This window comes from Salvia splendens, chromosome 20 (assembly GCF_004379255.2).
Source record: "Salvia splendens isolate huo1 chromosome 20, SspV2, whole genome shotgun sequence".
Classification (NCBI taxonomy): domain Eukaryota; kingdom Viridiplantae; phylum Streptophyta; class Magnoliopsida; order Lamiales; family Lamiaceae; genus Salvia; species Salvia splendens.
The window spans coordinates 22,149,985-22,171,220 of NC_056051.1; the positions used below are offsets into that span (position 1 = coordinate 22,149,985).

The window sequence follows — 21,236 nt, forward strand, 5'->3', positions numbered from 1 at the left end:
TAAAAAACGATAACATTATCGTTGTAATTTTTTTTATTTAAATTCGATTTTTTTAAAAAAATGAATTATTGCGTCATCGTGACGAAACCCACTCGCGGGCCAGCGAGTGGGCGTCACGCATGGCCTGGGAGCTCGCCGCGTCGCCTCAGCGCGTGGCGAGACGTCGCGTGTCGCGTCTCGTGGTGGCGGGTCTCGGGACGGGCTGGGAACGGGCTGGGGACGAAACGGCCGGCTGCAACGCATTTCTCCGCAGTTTCGTTCCTCCGTCACGAAACGCGGCCAGGTTACGCCACGCGTTGTGGATGCTTTTAGTAAAATGAGTGAACTACATGAATGGTACATGATCTTTCAACTTTTTATACCATTATAAATACAATTCACAATTTTAAATTTTTATTAAGACTATATTGATTAGTTATTAATTTAATATAAAATAATAATAATAATAATAATTATTATTATATAATATTATATGATTCATAATTTAAATAATTATACACTAATTATTTATTAATTACTACTGGATTTTAGAATTATAACAATAATATTATTATAATAATTAAATATAATTATAATTAAATATATTTGAATGATATTAAAAATAAATAAATTATTAATTTATAACATTAAAATATCAAAATAATAAAATTTATTAATAATAATAGTAGAAAATAGTGAGGAAAATGAGAGAAGATATTATAATATCACTTTTGGTACTAATTTTGTATATGCCCAAAATATTCTAAATGACACAAATAAGAAAATGTATTTGTTTAGAGAACATTTTTTGGTGAAAATCTCATCAGTTACAAAAAATGTGATTTATAGGTATAAAAAAACGATATAAAGTAAAAATAAGGTACCATTTATTTGCAAAAATGAAAGATTATGTACCATTTATGCAGTTCACTCTAGTAAAATTAATGTGAGGTCCATTTGCAAAAGTAGTAAAAGTGATATGAGACATTTATTGACGGACGAATGAAAAAAAAGAAAAAATGAGACATTGAATAGAGTATATAACACTATAAATTATGTCAATAGTTTTAAATTGTATTGTTCTTATTATGTCTTCAATTAACAAATCTGTAAGAATTTTTTTAAGTATAATTATTAAAATTACGAATGATAAATATACATTGATTATTATGTTCTCAATGAATAAATGAATAACTTAAAAGTGATTTTAATGTAACTTTATATTATATTTTAATAATAATAATAGCAATTAAGATTTTACTTTAATTATTAAGTAAATCACATAATTTAGTTAAAATGCTAATTAGTTATTTGTATTTAATTGATGAGCAATTCAAAATCCTAACTACTATTTTTCTTGATATTTTCATATTCTAGTTCTAGTAGGAATCATATTGAGAGGCTGTGATCTTATTTCAAATATAATCATAATACTTTATTTATTAGGTCAATTAGCAATGAGATAGTGAAGCTATTATGATAATTGGTTATTAAATTTTAATTAATTAACATAACTTAAAAGCCTAACAATTTTTTTTAATAAAATACATGATAAAAAATCTATCAAGAATTATATTTCTTCCAACTCGACTGTTGATTTATTTTTAATATTTTAAATTGTTTACATTAAATTTTTGTTATCATAAACTTTAAATTCCAGAATATTACAAAATATTCAGAGATTATTTACCTATAGCATTTCAAATTTTAGTAGTTTTGTTACTTTTGTAGATTAAAATACGAATGAATATATTTTCGGGGAAGAGATTTGTATCTGTATATTAAAAATAATATCAACATACATCGAAACAACATATAGATATAATTGAAAATCGTTGAGATAATTTTTATTTCAAATTTGAAAATGGATCTTGAGGAATGGTATGCTTGGATCTATACACATTAATAAATAAAATTGACTATTTTTACAAAAAAATATGAAGTTGAAAAAACAATCACCTATTCGAAATATTTTCCTCTGAACAAGGAAAAAAGACAATACTAATAAATGCTCCTTATTTATCATTATTGATACTTTCTATTTAAACAGTTTAAAAAAGTGTTTAAATAGCAGAAAAATAAATAACTGACCCAATGATAGTATAAAGTTTAATAGCTGACGCACCAAATTGATATGTAAAAATTTCTAGATAAGAATACAAATATATTTCCAGAAACAAATCTCCCACAATATTAGCAAATTGATATAAAAATTAAATAGATTCCACAGCTTCTTCCCCATTCACTCTCTCTCTCTAAAACCGCTATCCTCTCTCTCTCTCTAAGAGATTTTATACAGCTCAGACTGAGAAAAGCATTAACGTTCTGTTATCAATGGTTGATAAATCGAAGAAGGGGAAGAAGAGCACCATCAGCGAGGATGATATGTCTGCCGTTTTGCAGAGGTAACATTTATTTCGTGAATTGTTGTTTCTGTAGTTCTCGGTTGGTATTTTATTGGCGTATTTCCGGTTAGATACTCCTTGGAAACGGTGTTCGGTATGATGCAAGAGATGGAACAAGCCGCTGGAGCGAAGATTGATTGGACTGAGATGGCGAAGAATTCCGCCACCGGTATTTCCTGCGCGCGGGAGTACCATATGCTGTGGCGCCACCTAGCTTACGGAGAAGCCCTAATTGATCAGCTCGACAGCGATGCTGAGCCTATGGTGTGTAATTTTTCTCATTTTTGGACTATTTTGTGCAATTTGTTTCTGCCTATAGCATTGTGATCTTCCGCCGTTTCATTCCTCTTTCACCGGTAGCAGTAGCTGATGTTGATTTCATGTCATGCTTTTTGGTCTTATTGGTTGTTTTTTACTGGATGAAAATTTATGATGGAAGGGAACTTTGATTAGGAATGCAATCCCTTAAACTTGTTAGAAGGGGGGAATTCCGGTGGTATCACATCTAAAGATGGAAGTTCTGACTGTACCTTTTGTATCTTGTGATTGTAGGATGTGGATGATGATGACAGTGATTTAGAGCATGAGGTTGAACCTTCCCCTCCTGTCGGACGTGAAGCTTCGGTGGAAGCTGCAGCATGTGTTAAAGTATGTCAATAGAATGTTATCCTGAATTTTCGAAGAAAACATAGCAAGTAATAAATGCAGCAGACGATCGTTATGAACTGTTTGCTATTGGGGTTAAGACATACTTACGATCTAGTCTAAGTCTAACCAATTTATATGTGTTTAACCAATTTATATGTGTTTCGACAAGATAATTACTCACGCAGTTAACTGATACTAAGACATAATTACAATTTGCCTGATACGATTTATGTGTTTCGACACGATAATTACCCACGCATTTAAGTCGATACTGAGACTAAGACATAATTACAATTTGCTTGATACGATTTATTTGTTTTGACATGCTAATTAGGGAGTGTCTGTTGCATAGTTATTATTGATGGATTCTTGCACACTAGTTTTCTATCTAACGGGTAGTTGGGATCTTTCAAATAATAGACAAGTCTATGTTAGTTACCCCCCCCCCATTTCGAAATTGGGTAGTTGCTGTAGTTGTGCTATTTCACTTAATTACTAGAGGCTGTTTTTCCTCGATGTAGTCCTTGTTGTATTAGATGAAAATCTCAATGACTTTATTTCACTGGCCTTGAACAAGAGCCATCTCATAAGATTCATATTGTGCTGGTTGATCTCTCATCGTCGACAGCCAATGTATCTCATTATTTTCCATGTACACAGTTACACTCAATTGAAGCAATACTGGTTTTTCAGTGGATCAAGGATCAAATCGTTCTAACTGGATCCATAAATAATTTGCAATTCAGTATTAGATCGAGATTTTGAGGATCTAAAAATCACCAAGATCTGGTTTTGATGCCAGTGCACAAAATGGATATAATATCTTGTCTAATGGTAGTATATTGAGAAATTATATGCCGTTTCATACATATGATGGGCATCAAACTCAAGCATATCATTAGTATATTTATTCTAAGTTGTCAATTCTTTTGGGACAGGTTTTAATTGCTTCTGGTTATCCAAATAATCCCCAGCTCCCGAACAATTCAACTATTGAGGCTCCATTGACTATTAATATACCTAACACCAAGTCAGTGTCTGCTACTTCAGATGGCTCACATTCCCCCAATATAACAAGGGGGAGGAATGTTACCATTTCTGTTTCCGTACAAAAACAACCACTGTCTTCAGCAGTAAGTGGTGAAAAAAGGCCTACTAATAATGAGGTAGCAGAAGTGAACTATCCTTCTCGAAGAAGACGGAGGAGTTGGTCTTTGGAAGAGGACTCAAAACTCACTGCTGCTGTACAAAAACATGGGGAACGAAATTGGGCAAATATTGCCAGATGGGATTTTAAAAATGACAGAAGAGCATCAGAGCTATCTCAGGTGTTTCCATCTTGTTTCTTTTTATGTTCTATGCATCATAACCTCAATTCAGATTATAGAGCAACAAGTGATTGTCAAATGGTTCCTTTTATGCTATATGTAGTAAGAGTTGGCCTTTTTATAATGTGCCTAATTTTTGCTAAAGTTTTAACATGTGATATATTAATACTGGTGACTGATACTAGGTTTGTGTTGTATGTGGGTGTATACTCCACTATTGTTTCCTTTTAGTCAATTTATTTATTCTATCACTATTACTAACCGGTGTATTCTTTTTTAGGGGTTTTATCTGCAATACGTATCAGATTAATATCTTTTTCTGCTGAATTTGTGGAGGTGAACTGCTAGCTAGTTCCTCTAGACTAAATATATTCTCTTGAAAGCTCTAACCCACATATAAGATGCTTATGACTTATCTTTGCTACAATTCCATGGAATTTGCTTGGTATTTGTACATTTCGATTAGGTCTGGTTGTTAGAAATTATGTGCTACTCCTTGTTGATTAGGTCCCCTTGTTTATATTATCAATTAGTTGCATGCCACTTATAATTGTACAAAGGTTATGTTCCTGTGCTATTGAATGAAATGGACTTGTGCAGAGGTGGTCCAATCTCAGGAAAAAACAGGGCAATTCAAAGGCTGGTACCAGCACTCAACGTTCTGAAACTCAGCTCGCGGCTGCACATCGCGCCATGAACCTAGCTCTAGATATGCGTAAGTGCGATAACTTATTGTTGGTAAATTCTAGGTTGATTGATGGCTGGAACATTTATATATGTTCAATATGTGTTTGATAACAGCCAAATAACTGAGATACACCTTTGACAATAATTAACTTTTACTTCGTCTAATATGGCACCTTTCCTTTTTTTGAAACACCTTTATTACTCATCCAACTTACAAAAATCTATATATTTCTTACGTCACTTTACACCACTTTTTAACTCTCCTAAATCCAGTGCCCAAAAGAAATTTGCCATAAATAATGAGATGAACGGAATAGTACATTTTTATTGTTAACACATCATAACATTTATTATTGTAATATCGCAGGAATCAAAACTCAGCATCAACCTCCAAAAGCCTCTTCGTCATCAGCAGATCAACCGTTTCAAAGAGTAGGGCATTCAAAACCCCAGATGCTTGCAAATCGGCCTTCTATGATCCAAATATCTGACGGAGATTCAATGGTCAAAGCTGCCGCAGTTGCTGCTGGAGCTCGCATAGCTACTCCTGCGGATGCTTCTTCACTAATTGAGGCTGCACGATCTCAAAACGTTGTGCATATCACAACTGGAGGCAGTTCTGTGATGAAATCATCCACTCCAAGCACCGGCCATCAACTGCCGAGCAATGTGCATTTCATTCGTAATGGTCTAGCAAAAGCATCGATCTCCACTTACTCTGCTACTAAACCAAACATATCAGAAACTGGAGAAGCTAAGCCAGCACAAAGTCAATCTACAAACCTTGCAGCATCAGCAGCTCCTAATCCCATTGGTGTCATTGCAGTGTCGAATGCAACATCTGTAAAGGAAAATGCTGCCCCTGCACCACCAACTCCATCTGCCAAACTTCCTGGAACTGCAGATGATGCGGTTGTTTCTACATCAGGTAATGAGAAAAAAGAGCTTGGTAAGAGCAATCAAGGAGCTGAACCGGTCAGAGTCTCTGGTTGTGCCCCAGTAGAGCAAGGACCTGAAAATCAATCAGCCGCACCAGGCAATCACTCAGAAGAAGCTGGAACTAATCAACTTTCTTCTTCTGATAATGCAACGAAAGAAAACACAGGGGGTGATAAAGCTTCTGTTTCCGTTCTTGAACCAGTTAGTCGAGCAACAGATGACGGAGTAGCTTTACCTACATTAGAAGTAGGAGGTAAATTTGAATGCCTAGACCTACAGTTGATTTTACAATTGCAAAAGTGATAACTTTGATACTGCAGCAGGTGAAACCAAAATTGACGGCCAATTGACAAGCAAAGGAACTGCAGAGAATACGAGTACAAATGGAAAGAGTGAAGATCTACCCAGCACAAGCACGAACCGCCCTGCAATGTGAAGCACACAGCTGGAGATGGTCGAGAGTGAACATGCTGTGTATATTAGCGTCGAGGAATCTTCTTGCATCTGAACAGAAGCCGTTAGCCTGGATGTTGATATTTCATAGCATTTTCGAGGACAATTGGAGAGTTATAGTTTCTTTTTTATCTGTAATCTGGCCTAGTAGTTAAAGACCAATTTAGTGGAGAGTTTTCTTGAGTGAAATTTTGGTAAATTTTTTTGGAGTAAGATTTTAATGCCTATTTCATGGGCTTTCCAATACATGGTTGTTACATTTCATTGATACTATTATCCTAGATTATGGCAAACAAAGAAATTGAGATTGACAAATTTAGAAAAGGAGTGGCTTAACTATTGCGCATTCCATCTGCCATTTGGAGTTCCATTTGAGTTATTTTTATACTCCATATTAAATAAAAGTGAGTGAGAAAAGATAGTGGAATGAATGTGAGACTTATTTTTATACTCCATATTAGTTTTATATTAGGATGTGAATGAAATGAGTTAGTGAAAAGTGGAGTCGTAAAAGTGAACTGAGATTCTTAATGGCGGAAGAGTAAACTAGGACTCCTTATGACGGATGGTGTCTACGGCTCTACGGAGAGAGTAGTATTTAGTAGTCATTTAAACTATAAAGTTTTAATTTTTCTTTATTAATTATTCTCTTAGTACCAAATTGACGTCTATAATTAAAATAAGAAAATGAATGAAATGAAAAGAAATACTACTACTAGTTTATGGGACCGACCTTGATTTAACTAAACTCATGGAATTAAACAATCATTGTAATTTTCGGTTGCTATATGATTGTTCACATTTAGAATTAAGTTATGAGATTGTTATAGTTGGAGGGGTGACTATGGCTCATTATCATACTCCCCCCGTTTCATAAAAATATGTGCACTTTTTTTATTTTCAAACCGTTCCATAAAAATATGGGCATTTTCATTTATGGAAAGTTGTCCCAACTCATTACACATATATATATATCAATTTATTTACAACTTATACTACTATGACACACTATTACAATTCATTAAACACTAATAATAATGTGAGTTTCACTACCCACTAACACTACTTTAACTACCCTTCTTCTTCTCTCTTTTACACCTACCAAATAATTGTGCATAATATTATCAATCTAGTTATTGTATTTTTGAGTAAAATAAAAGATTATCATCTCTCAATTAATCCGTTAAAGTTAAAACTCTCTCTCAATTTTGGCAGTTAGAGAAAGCGAGCTGGTTGCAGTGAGTAAACTGTTAAACTTAAACGAATATAATAATAATAGAGTTGAAAATGTCAATTGCCTATTTATTCATTAAATACGTGGCTGTGGCACGTTTTTAGATTTCCACTAGTAACACTGGTAAAAATTATATCCTAAACTCACACTACCGTATTTTTATTCAAATGACTATTGAAAACTGAAAAGGGTTTCTCAAATTAGTTAAGTTTGTGTTGGATTAATTTTATGTAAAACATATGTATGCATTTTTTTAATAATAATTATTATATATTTATTTTGTTCTAAAAAAATATAAATTTATAAATGACAAGAGTATTAATATGCAAATAGTAAAATAAGAGCGATAAAAAAAAGCAAGAGAGAGGAAAAAGGCAATAGAAATAGTATTAGTCAATGGTGGAATCCACATCATTACAATCCACATTATTAGTCGTAGTAATTTATAAAAGCTTTCATATTTATACTTTTAATTTTGGGGACGACCCAAAATAGTAAAACTAATTTTTTTTAAAGGATGGATGAAGTATTTTTTTTATATATATACTCCATCTGTCCGTGAAATGTTGTCCACATCTCAGCGCGGATTTTAAGAAATGTGAAGTAAAGTGAGTGGAAAAAGTTAATGGAATGTGGATCCCACATTTATATATTAGTTTTATGATGGAATGTGAGTGTAATAATTTAGTTAAAAGTGGACTCCATAAAAATAGAAAAAAGAAATCAAAGTGGACAACAAAGAAGGACCAAAATGACAAAAATGAACAATATTTCACGAACAGAGGAAATATGTATATTTTCTTAACAATAAAAAAGTTTAGTAAAACCCCTACTAAAATTTATTTTTGCGTCCGCCATTGTTTGGTGGTTGAGTTCGAGTTGCAAAGCGCTGCCGGTGGAATTTGTACATTGTGCGCTTAGAACGAGCTGCCGATGAATTTGCTCAAGAAATTTGGAATTCAAAAGGTCTGTTCTCTCATACTTTGAGATGTGTTTTATTTAGGACTGAACTCGAATGACATTGTTTTTCCAATAGTGTTATTCTACATTGGTTTGCATATTATTGAATGATAGCTTTTAGAATTTCTCTGGTTTTTGATGATTTGAAGATCCAATTTTCTGTCATTTCCAATAGACTTTATCTGCCCCATTTCTATTGTTTTTGATGATTTAAAGATCTTCCTGCACTTTCTACAATGAGATTTGTTTCCTTTTGTGTTAAAAATATTGGTCTTGATTTAAATTAATATTTCTAGAGGTGTTTGATGGAGTTTGTTTTTTTTTTTTTTTTTTTTTTTTAGGTGTTTGATGGAGTTGATAGTACTCATTTTAGCAGATTTAAATTGTGTGTGCATATTATTTTCTTTTTCCCTCAAGAATCTGGATATTCAGGTACCATCTGGAGAATACCTCGTAAGGTTAGATTTCTTCCTATTTTGTTTTGTTAGTATATGCATATCTTGTGCTCTACTTTACCATATCCCCTTCACTTTATTATATTTATTTTGATTTCTGATCAAATTATTCTTGGAATACAGGCACATCGCATTCAATTTTCTCCGGTAGACTGCGATCACTTGCTGTCTAGTGGTGATAGTGGTAGTGGTTGTGATGATGATGATGGTGGTGGTGGTGGGAATGAGGATGGGGACAGGGGCAGCGGGAATGATGATCGTGATGAAGTTTTTGATCTCGAGGGTAACAGTGATCTTGTAAAAAAATTGGCTGGAGAAGAACTGCTCTTTACTCGTGAAGAAGTGGAGCAATTGATTGGGCCGGCTATCGAGTCTAGTTTCCGGGTGGCGGTTTTAGGGCACAATACCTACAATGCCATGTTTGAAAGAAAGGAGAGGGTCCTGAGGGGTCGGACTGTCGTGTGGTATAGGCTGACCATATGAAGGAGTATTTTAGTGAGAACAAAATGGTTCATTCCGTGCATTTTCTGAAGGGATAGTACTCTGCAACATACACCGACATCGACAATATATCCTCGTCATGTACGAGCTCATTATACACCGACATCGACAATATATCTTCGTCATATACAGGCTCATCATACACCGGCATCGACAATATATTGTTGTTACTATTCTTCGGTGGTTCGAGGAGCTCATAGAATATGTCCTCGTCGTATATAGGCGTATCATACACCAGCATCGGAAATATATTGCTATTACTATTCTTCGATGGTTCATCCACATCTATTGATGTAAAGACGTCGCTGAATAATGGATTGTCCATTGAACGACGCTCTGATGCATTAGACCTCATCGGGTTGGATTTCCACCGACGCTCATCCAGTCGCGCCAATCGTCGTTGTAGAAATCGGGCTAAAACCTTCGGTGTCAGAATGACTTGAAATTCGCATGATGCATGCGAATCGCGATTTGGAATCGAACTCATCGCGATTTTGTCCATCTGACGTTGTTTAGGGGGTGAAAACGACATTTTACTATTTTTTCGGACTTAGTTATAATTTTCTATTCTGCGTTTTATTTCCTTTTGAATTTCCAGGGTTTCTAGACGTTTATAAATAGCGTTGTTTTTGTTTTTGGACACAGTTTATTTTTTAAAATTATATTTTCATTTTCACAGAAACTAGGGTTTCTTGATTACTTCTCCGTTCAGTCTTATTTCTCTATACGTTTTGCATCAGGAATCTTCTTGCATCTGAACAGAAGCCGTGTTGGTCCGGATGTTGATATTTCATAGCATTTTTTAGGACAAATTGGAGAGCTATAGTTCCAATTTAGTGAACAGTTTTCTTGAGTGAAATTTTGGTAAATTTTTCTGGTGTAAGATTTTAATGCCTATTTCATGGGCTTTCTGATACATGGTTGTTACATTTCATTGATGCTATTATGCTAGATTATGGCAAACAGAGAAATTGAGATTGACAAATTTGGAAAAGGAATGACTTCACTATTACTTCCTTAGTGGAATATGAGACTTACTTTTATATGTGTTCGATTTCCTAAATAAAACAGTAGTATCAAGATATAGTCTATGATTAAGTTGTGAGATTATTTTAGTTCGAGGATGTTGACTATATATGACTATTATCACATGATTATCCATCTATAACTGAGTTGTGCGATTCAATCTAATGAACCAAGCACACTACATATTTAATTTCGAGATACAATCTTGCAAACTGAAAAGCCCCGTATAGTATTAATTTTATAATAGAATGTGAGTGGAATGAGTTAGTGGAAATTGTGTCTACCTACCAGTTATAGTAACAGTGAACCGAGACTCATAATGGCAAGCAGACTAAATTTATAAACCAAGACTCCTAATAATGGACGGTGAGAGTCGTATTTAGTGTCATTTAAATTATAAAGTTTTAATTTTTCCTTATTAATTGTTCTCTTAGTACAAAATTGACTTCTTTAATTAAAATAAGAAAAATAAATGAAACGAAAAGAAATACGTAATACTAGTTTGTGGGACTGACATGGATTTAACTAAACTCCTGGAATTAAACAACCATGGTGTTGTTCGGTTACTGTTCGGTTACTATGACTTATTATTATATTATAGTTCACATTTAGAACTAAATTGTGAAATTGTGAGATTATTTTAGTTGAAGGGAGTGATTATGACTCATTATCATATGATATTCTATCTAACATTAAAGTATTGTTTGGTTGTCATGACTTACTATTATATGATTATTCATCTAAGATTAAGTTGCGGGATTATTTTAATTGGAAGAGTGTGACTATGACTCACTATCATATGATTATCTATCGATAATTAAGTTGTGAGATTCAATATCTCATGAACCAAATATATTAACATATTTAATCATGAGATATAATCTTGCAAATCGAATGACCCCTAAGTTGTGAGATTCAATCTAATGAACCAAACATGATACATATTCAATTATGAGATACTATAATCTTTCAAACAGAACATACCCTATGATGCCGTTCGGATGCTATGACTCATTATCATATTATTATCCATATATGATTAAATTGTGCGGTTTGACTATAACTCATCATTATATAATTATCCACCTAGGATTAAAATTGTGAGATTCAATTTTATTAACCAAATATAATAAGATATAATCTTTTAAATTGAACTGACTCTAGAACAATAGAAGAGTAGATATATAAACTAAAATAATTTGCAATAAAAAAAAGAAATGCGGTTATCAATGTCATCTCTCAAATTTTCCCTCAATTTTCTTCACCCAATTCAGTTATAAACTGTATTGAAATATTGAAGGTGTATGATCATTTGGTAGCTAACCTCTCAGTATACATTCCGACTGTGATTCTTTGATTCTGCATGCGACAAGTTGGGCAGTTAGAGAGAGAAAGCTGGTTTTTGGTAGTCAAGGAAAAGAGAGAGATCTTGATCGTGCGGCGGAGGATGGAGGGTTCTGACGGCAGCGGGTCTCATAAGAAGAGCAACCTCGACTCTTCGAAGAGGAAGAAAGAGGCTCAGCCAATCGAAGACGACGACAGCACGACTAGCAAGGATAATGCCGCATCCAAATTGCAGTGAGTTTATTTCCGATTTCTCTTGTCTTCTTTTCCTTCCGATTTCTTTGTAGAATTCATCAACACATTGATATGTAAATGCCGCAGGGGAGAGTGCGGCCCTTCCGTTGAGAGCCCTAAGAAGCGTCGCAAATCCATGGATGGACAAGCGTCTGCTTCTCAGCCTGAAGATATGAACAATGCCGATGATGAAAAAGATGCCTGTTCAGATGATGAGTCGTCTGAATCTGATGATGAATCGAGCGACGAGTCTGAATCTGATGAGGACTCCAGCGACGAGTCGTCTGAATCTGATGATGACTCCAGCGACGAGTCGTATGAATCTGATGATGACTCCAGCGACGAGTCGTCTGAATCTGATGATGACTCCAGCGACGAGTCTGAATCTGATGTTGAAGAGGCTGAATCTGATGGCGATGAGGCTAAGGAGGAGATGAATTCTTATGAGTCTATTGATATAGTGAACTGTTCATCTGAAGAAGATACTGCTGTAACAGAAGTGATGTGAGTTTGTTTCTCCTGATTCAAAATTAGGGTTTCGTTTCCCCCAATTTTCATTTTACTGATTTTTATGAGATTGGTTGTTGAGTGAATTAATGTGGCAGGGATGATTGCTTTATGAATGAAGCGTCTGGTTCTCAGCCTGCAGGCAATGAAGATGAAGATGGTGGTGGAGAAGAAGAAGAGTCCAACGCTTGTGCAGAAGATGATACAGATCATAATGATGATGATGATAAGGAGGAGGAGGAGAAGAAGAATTCTGATGATGATAATAAGGAGGAGGAGGAGAAGAATTCTGATGATGATAATGGTGATGATGGCAAGGAGGAGAAGAAGAATTCTGATGATGATGATGATGATAAAGAGGAGAAGAATTCTGGTGAAGATGAGCATAAGACTTCCGATGAATCCAGCGATGTCACGTCTGGATCTGATGATGATCATGGCTCCAACGATGATGATAAGGAGGTGAAGAAGAATTCCAATGAAGATGATGATAAGGAGGATAAGAAGAATTCTGACGATGATAAGGAGGATAAGAAGAATTCTGATGAAGATAAGGAGGATAAGAAGAAGAATTGTGATGATGAATCGTCGGACTCTGAAGAAGATGAAATGGAGATGTGGATGGCCAGAAATACATACAGACTGAAACGACTCTTTACCTATAGCAATGTTAAGAGCATTGCTGGAGAAGAAGGTAAGGGGGTGGGGACGACGTCGTTGTCCAACGCTGATGAAGATGATATGGTAACATGGATGGCCAGACTGAAACCATTCCTCAGCAGTAGCTATGGAATGAGGGCACCCCAGCAAGTAGCCACCACTGCCACCGGAGGAGAAGAAGATAAGGAGGTGGAGACGACGTCGTCTGACCATGAAGATGATGATGATCAGGAGAAGGCGACATCTGATGATAAGAAACAAGGCTGAAGGAAACTGATAGCCTAACTTTACATGTCACTTTTGCTATGCTGAATGTTGGTTCACCAAACTCATGATTTCTCTAGTTTTATGATACTCACTTTTTCATGATCAATTTCTTTTTTATTTGCTAATGTTTCTTGCATTTTGTTATGATTATTTGGAATTATGTTTTCTTTGAATTGATTAGAAATTGTAATTATACATATACTTATTGAACCACATAGAGGTAACGAAAACGATCATCTAATTCTAAAAGTAATTTAATGATTTGAAAATTTGATTAAACTAAAATCAAACAAAGCAAAAACAAACACTTACTTAACGATCAAATAAATTAGAATTGTTATTAGCGTAAACATGACATAAGAGCGCATAAATTTATATGCCAAATTTATTTCTCACTAAACAAGTTTCTAGAATTGTTATTTAGTCTTGCTAACCACTAAACTTAAATTCATACTCATTAGATTATTACTCCTACAAACACTTAGTAAATCCCAATCAAACTCCAAAGCGCATCAACTCATCTAAGAATTCTATGTTGAACACATAATATTCTTGAACATCTCATAGACGTTTTGCTCATTAACTAAGTTAAAGAGATAGTATTAGCCAATAAAGATATTGAATCATAATATGTGCATATATTAGGAGCAAATGAGAAAAATTAGTAATACGCAACTAGACCACCGAATATTAAAAATTTAAAATCGACAAGTTTGAAAGCAATATTTCTTCTATCCTCTTTTATATATAAGAATTTGTAATTATTGTATTTTTGAGTAAAATTTTCTCTCAATTTTCACTAAAAAAAAAAGAAATACGGTTATCATCTCTCAGTTAGTTCCGTTATAGTAAAAATTTTCTCTCAAATTTCTTTACCCACTTCTGTTATAAAATGTATTGAATTGAAGGTGTATGATCATTTTTGGCATTTAGCGAGAGAAAGGAGGTTGCAGTCAAGGAAAAGAGAGTGCGATCAGAGGGATGGAGGGTTCCGACGGAAGCGAGGGTAGTATGAAGAAGAAGAAAGATCCCATCGAAGACGACGAGTCGTATGAATCTGAAGAAGATGATACAGATAAGACGATTTGCGATGATGATGCTGAAGAAGATGCTGCCACTACTCACTCTTCAACTCCAGTGGAGTGAGTTTATTTCTTCTAATTTTCAACTATGGTTCCATTATTCATCAAGAAAGTACTTGCTTGTTCATTTTCTTCATTGTTTTTTCATGTATATCTTGCGAAACGAAGGGTATTGGTATGTTTTTTTAAATGAAATGGTTTCATTATTGATCAAGAAAATACTGGTTGGTTTCCTTAATTGTTTTTTTTCATATATATCTTGCGAAACGAAGGGTATTTATGCTTTTTTTAAGTGGAGTGAGTATATTTCTTCTAATTCTAAACTAGGGTTTCATTGTTCATCAAGAAAATACTTGCTTGTTCATTTTCTTAATTGTTTTTTCATATGTATCTTGCAAAACGAAGGGTGTTAGTAATGCTTTTTTAGTAGAGTGAGTTTATTTCTTCTAATTTCAATACTACTTGCTTGATTCGTTATTCAATATTTGCGAAACAAAGGGTATTAGAATGCTTTTTTAAGTGATTGATGAGTATATATTGCAGGGACGAAGCGTCTGGATCTCAGTCTGCTGCAGGCCATGAAGATATGAACAAGGGCGATGAAGATCAGACGGTTTGTGAATCTGACGTCGATGATAAGTCCAATGCTGAGGAGGAGAATTATGAGTATGAGTATGAGGAGTATGATTATGAGTATGAGTACGATGCTAAGTATTGGTGGAATGTCAGACTTAAACCAATCTATCGAAAAGTAAGGAGGCCAGCCAACCAAGAACGTGGGAGCTGCTCAAACACTACACAGCATGGAAACAGTTCAAACAGTCAAGAAGAAGAAGAAGAAGATGATGATGATTCAGATGGAAACAAGTCCAACACTGAAGAAGATGAGAGAAAGGCTGTTGAAGAAGAGAAGATGGTTTCTGAATCTGATGACGATAAGTCCAACGCTGAAGCACAAGGTCATGAGACTTGTGATGATGAAGAAGATGGTGTTAATGAGGCTGAAGAAGAAGATGAAAACAAGGCTGTTGAATCGAGAACTGATCCGCCGGTGGCCAGAACTAGATTTGGATTAATTGATTGTTTATTTCCATGCTTTCGCGTTAAACCAGGGAACACTGAAGCGGATCAGTCTGATGATGATACATGAGGAGGACAAAAGGCTGATGGAAAGTCATAACCAAACTTTACACTATCACTTTGCTGAATATTGATTCATCAAACTTTGGCTGTTTAACACCATTTGATCACTTTCTCAAGTTTTATGATATCCACTTTCTCATGATCAATTTCGTTTTTAATATGCTAATAGTTTTGGTTTCCTGCATTTTTTCGACGTTGAAGAAGAAAATTTCGAAAAATCATTTTATTTGTTATAGTAATGTTTTGAACATATATTTCCTAAAAAGTCCATTGTGTTTTTTGTTCGTATTGCATTGAGATTTTTCTGTTATTTTCGTGAATGAAATTTGGATTATGGAGTAGTAAGTAGTAGTAGTAGTAGTATTGTTTTAGCTTTAGCTATATGTGCATGATTGAATTAATCAGGGATTGCTAGATCATGTTATTCCAAGGAAGATCAGTTATTGCAAATTTATGCAAAGGGCAAACTAATTGCCAAATAAATAATGGAAAACGGTCAAATTTGATTCGTTCAAAAATTGGACTATAAATCACAAATGTGTGATTTTCGCAATTGCCAAATAAATAATGTCTAGATTTTTTCCTAACATGGACGGCGACGATGAACAAAATGGTGGAAAAAAGTGACTGATCACTACTCAATTTTTCTCTGCTGGTTTACATATGTTGATTCTTACTATCTGAACTTAGTTATGATCATCATTTCTTCATTGTTTCAAGCTTTATGATCATTTTATCTACTTTGCATTACTACTTCTACTGCTTTGATGCAGTTTGCTATTGGGGTCTCAATATTATGGCTGGTTTTATGATCTATTTATCTCAATATTATGAATGTAAGATAAATTGCCGAAAATACCATAAAATTGGCCAATTTCTTATCAATCTCACAACTATAAAAATGCTAGTCGATTGTATCATAAATTTGACGCGTTTCTCAATTATCTCATTGATTTGGATAATTTGGAGGAAATTATGTATAATATGAAGCCGAAATCTATAATGTACTTTGGTTTCAAATCATACTATATTGCGCAACGAGCGGATTAAGGTGATGCATGCACCTATATGATATCATGCATAGTTAAGTACCAAGAATTAGAGAATTGTCGTGTGGGAGAGAATAAGATTTTATGCATTTTTGTTTTGTTATTCGCAAGTAAACCATGTATGAGAGTTTGTTGCTTCGAGCAAATACAATTGTCCTTGTTCGTATAAATCGTGTTATTAATTTTCTCGAATAATTGAAAAAAATATAAAAATTACTATGATATACTAGTAATTGGTTATATTTCAAAGTAAATAATTGACCAGAAATTGATCAGTGATTTTTCCTACGATTTGTTTAAAATCTACACAGTTGGTCAAAGAATTAAGTTTTTATTCATTTCAACAATTTTGATTTTGTTTACTCCCATTAAATTACTGAATCATCAAGAATTCAAATCCCCTCAAGAAAACTGCCTCGAGTCATCCATTCTTCCTTTTTGCCTGCGAGAAGAAATCGTTAGCTAAAGAGATCTTAACCGCCGGCAGCATGTCTGCGGCGTGCGGTGGCGGAGGGATGGACGGCGACGATGACAAGAAGAGGAGGCGAGCTATGCCCCAAGAGAGTAGCGATGCTTCTAATTGTAATACTGATAGTGATGATCACGAATCTGCTCCAACCGATCAGAAACCGTCAGTGTTAATTATCGATCCTTTAATTTCACTTTAATTTTATTGAATTTCTTGTTTATCAAACCCTAGGGTTTTCTTCTTCGTTAACTAAATCTTGGTAATTTACCGCAGGAAATTAGGGCTTTCTGGGAAAACAAAATCATTTTCTAACACAAGAACCAAAGAGGTTGCGAAGAAGCGCAGAATCGGAATTGAAACCGAAGAAGCTATAAAAAGACTAGAAGCAGCTGTAAGAAGAGTATCATCTGCAAGAATAGGAACAGCAGAAGTTGCAAGAGTGGGTGATTTATTAGACCAGCAAGAGGGAGATGTCGACGACGACAGCAAGGCTACTAAAGAAGAAGAAGAAGAAGCTCAGTCTGACCATTCTATGACCGGAGCAGGTTCATCCGATGAAAATGGTGGACAAAATTATTGATAATATGGTGATTCTTACTATCTGCACTTTGCTTCATTCCTTGGTTGTTTCAAACTTTATGATCAAACTTTTCTCAGTATGATGGCAGGTTTTAGATATATCTAATCATCAGTCTGAATTTCATTTTGATTACTTTTCCATATTAAATCTGTGGTAGTAATAGTTTGTTTTGGTGGCATTTAATTCAGATTGTTTGTAAATTGTAATGTTTGATTTCTAGCTGATTCCTTATCTGATTAGATTGTGATATATGTTCTACTAGTTCACTTTTCAATTCTCAATATTAAACTGTACGTGTTTGGTTCATATATAGTTTCAATATTGGAAGGATAAAAGTAATTATATTGTGATTTTTACTAAATACCATTTCTGAAAAGTTTTTCTTTTGCACTTATTAATTTTGTTCGAGTGTGTTGAGAAGATTTCAATTATTTTTACGAGCGAAAATTTTAAAGTATATGGAGGATTAATTAAGCTTTTGGGATAATATTTTGGCGACTGGAGTTTCTTACATATAATTTTTTTACCCCAGCTTCATGTCAACAAATAGGGGTCTCTCATTTTTCATTTCTTCAATTTTGAGTTTGTTTACTACATTCAATTATGTGTGTATGTGTGTGTGTGTATTTTGATGGATAAATATATTTGTGTTTGTTTCATATGTTTCGTTGAACAAAGGGTTTGTAGTATAGCTAGATCTAAGTTTACTCCGTTTTGATCAATTGGTTTCTTCGTTTTAGTGAGATCATATTTGTTTAGGTCATCTAATCGTATGTTCCCTTAAAAAAAGTATACAACTTTGAAATACACAAAATTAATTCGCTTAATAATTTAATAGTGGAAAATCTACTACTCAATAAATTAAAAATTAGTACTTCCTCCGTTCCTTCATAGTTGAGGCGGCGGAACTTTTTGGTATGGAGTTTAAGAAATGAATGTTTAGTGTGTTAAGTAGATAGATAAAAAAGTAAGACATATAAAAAAGTAGAGAGAATAAAGTAGAGAGAATAAAATATGAGTGAGAAAAATGTTAGCTATATATAGAAATTACTCAACTATGAGTGAACTTCCTAAAATGAAAAAATGACTTAATTATGAGAGAATGGAAGGAGTACTACCTCTGTCCAAATTAAAAAAAAAATAGAGTGAGTTGTACATATTACGAGTTTTAATGCACAATTAGTAAAGTAAGAGAGAAAATGAGAAAAAATAGTGGAAATAGTGTTAGTGAATTGTGGGGTCTATATTATTAGTATTTAATTGTTTAAAACTTTTTATATTTAGAAATTGATCTAATTTTGGTAGATGACCTAAAATGGTAAAATTAGTCTATTTTACTTTTTGTAAACGAAGGTAATACTCCATCGTCCGTGAAATGTTGTCAAGTTTTGCCATTTTGGTTCGTCCGCGAAATGTTGTCCACTTTGCTTTTATTTCATTTTTGGTAATTGGTCCACACTTTCCACTAACTCATTACACTCACATTCTATTTTAAAACCAATATATAAATATGAGACCTGCATTCTACTAACTTTTTCCACTTACTTTTTTTTCACATTTCTTAAAACTCGTGCCGATGCAAACATGGACAACATTTTGCGAACGGGGGGAGTATATTTTTTACCATATGAACTACCCAAAATGGTAAAACTTTAAATAAGTATATTTAAAGTTTATGGTCAAAAGTTCAGGATAATTTTACAATGAGTGGCACCTCTATAAACCAAATAGATAGCCCTAGTTCTCATGGGCGGAACTACATATAAATGGGGTAGGGTTTTAGCCCCTAATGAATCTATTTTTTTAAAAAAATTCTATTATAAAGTTTCAAAATATGTCCATATTTTACACATATTATAGTATAAAAGTCCCTATTGATAATCTAAATTACTTGAAAATTTAGCCCCTACTCGTATTTATTTCTGCGTCCGCCCCTGCTAGTTCTAGTCAAACTAGGAAACATATTTTATAAAGAAATACTACTATCTTATAAGGAATAAGGAAAATCTCTCACAAGTAAAAACCTAAATATGGTATGAGATATTTTAGCAGAATTAACACAATCACCCCAATTTCACATCTATTTATAGGACTCCCCTTCTTCTTCCTTTCTTCCCGCGAGAAGTAACTTTAGCAACAGAGAGAAGTAATTGCAAGCTTAACCGCCGGCAGCATGTCTGCGACGGCGGCGTGCAGTGGCGGAGGGATGGACGGTGACGATGACAAGAAGAGGAAGCGAGCTATGCCCGAAGGGGCACCTGATCTATTCAGTGAGAGTAGCGATGATGAATCTGCTCCAACCGATAAGAAGCAGTCTGTTTCTCAATCACTTTAATTAACTTCTTGTTTTTCATTACTCCCTTAATTAATCCTTTCTCCGCTTAATTTTATGCGGAATTTCGGTTATGTTTATGTGTTGAACTAATTCTCTTAAAAAAATCTTAGAATTGTGTTTATGTTTAGCTTTTTACCTAGGGTTTTAATTTGTTCTATTTGTGCTTCGTGGGAATTTATTGTGTGACATTTTTTTCCAAGTTCGTTTCAATTTAATACTCATATGAGTAAATCTCTGAATTCATCAAGAAATTAGATCATTCATTTAATTTATAGAAAAAAAATCAAGAAAGTGATTGAAATAAATTCCCTTTTTTTATTTGTGTCTCCGCAGTCAATCAATTACCATGAAAAACAATGAATTAAACTCCACTGCAAATAACTACTAATAGTAAAATTCTGGAACTAATTATCTTAAATACTTTATTAATTCGAGGACCAAAATGACAAATTAAAAATACTAACAATAGTAGCTTGATTTCGTTAATATGCTGCACCCCAGTTTCGTGTCAACAAATAGGGCTCTCATTTTTCAATTCTACAATTTTGATTTTGTTTACTCCCATTAAATTATGCCTGAATCATCAAGAAACTAGCTTCAACACATGCACATTTAAAATCCTCATAATACTTGCTTCATTTTCTGGTCATCTGGTGTGTGTGTGTGTGTTGATGGATAAATAAATGTGTGTTTTGTTCATGTGTTTCATTGAACAAAGGGTTTGTATTTATCTAATTTCAAATTATTTTTTTAGGGTGTACTGATATAATTTTACTTTTCTCTGTTCAATCATGTTTATTATCATGGAGTAAATTATATTTGGTTATTAGATTTTCTATTAATTCTTAAGTTGATGAAAAATTAATTCTATTAATTCCTTTGTTAGGAACGTTAACTCCATCTCTAAGTTGATACAGTACATGTTTACGTGATGTGTTTAAAATCAACCGC

The 21,236-nt window shown here is 33.9% G+C and overlaps 4 protein-coding genes across 5 annotated transcripts; all 4 read left to right on the plus strand.

The window, feature by feature from the left end:
• Positions 1–2,184: 2,184 nt before the first annotated feature.
• LOC121782800 lies at positions 2,185–6,712 on the plus strand. Of its 2 annotated transcripts, none has more exons than XM_042180747.1 (7): positions 2,185–2,384; positions 2,456–2,648; positions 2,937–3,032; positions 3,971–4,360; positions 4,961–5,075; positions 5,415–6,239; positions 6,307–6,712. In XM_042180747.1, exons 1-7 carry the CDS (start codon positions 2,314–2,316, stop codon positions 6,420–6,422), a joined length of 1,806 nt encoding a protein of 601 aa, XP_042036681.1. In that variant the 5' UTR covers positions 2,185–2,313; the 3' UTR covers positions 6,423–6,712. The 2 variants fall into 2 exon arrangements, with proteins under 2 accessions (XP_042036681.1, XP_042036682.1); XM_042180748.1 differs by having other exon boundaries at positions 6,310–6,712.
• A 5,147-nt stretch (positions 6,713–11,859) lies between these two features.
• Positions 11,860–13,719, plus strand: LOC121781838 (protein starmaker-like). Its single transcript, XM_042179540.1, has 3 exons — positions 11,860–12,193; positions 12,281–12,697; positions 12,799–13,719. Exons 1-3 carry the CDS (start codon positions 11,979–11,981, stop codon positions 13,625–13,627), a joined length of 1,461 nt encoding a protein of 486 aa, XP_042035474.1. The 5' UTR covers positions 11,860–11,978; the 3' UTR covers positions 13,628–13,719.
• An 810-nt stretch (positions 13,720–14,529) lies between these two features.
• On the plus strand, positions 14,530–15,978 carry LOC121781993 (transcription initiation factor TFIID subunit 11-like). Its single transcript, XM_042179692.1, has 2 exons — positions 14,530–14,769; positions 15,253–15,978. Exons 1-2 carry the CDS (start codon positions 14,609–14,611, stop codon positions 15,857–15,859), a joined length of 768 nt encoding a protein of 255 aa, XP_042035626.1. The 5' UTR covers positions 14,530–14,608; the 3' UTR covers positions 15,860–15,978.
• A 1,305-nt stretch (positions 15,979–17,283) lies between these two features.
• LOC121782066 lies at positions 17,284–18,155 on the plus strand. The gene is made up of 2 exons (XM_042179767.1): positions 17,284–17,532; positions 17,644–18,155. Exons 1-2 carry the CDS (start codon positions 17,390–17,392, stop codon positions 17,948–17,950), a joined length of 450 nt encoding a protein of 149 aa, XP_042035701.1. The 5' UTR covers positions 17,284–17,389; the 3' UTR covers positions 17,951–18,155.
• The last annotated feature ends 3,081 nt before the right edge of the window (positions 18,156–21,236 follow it).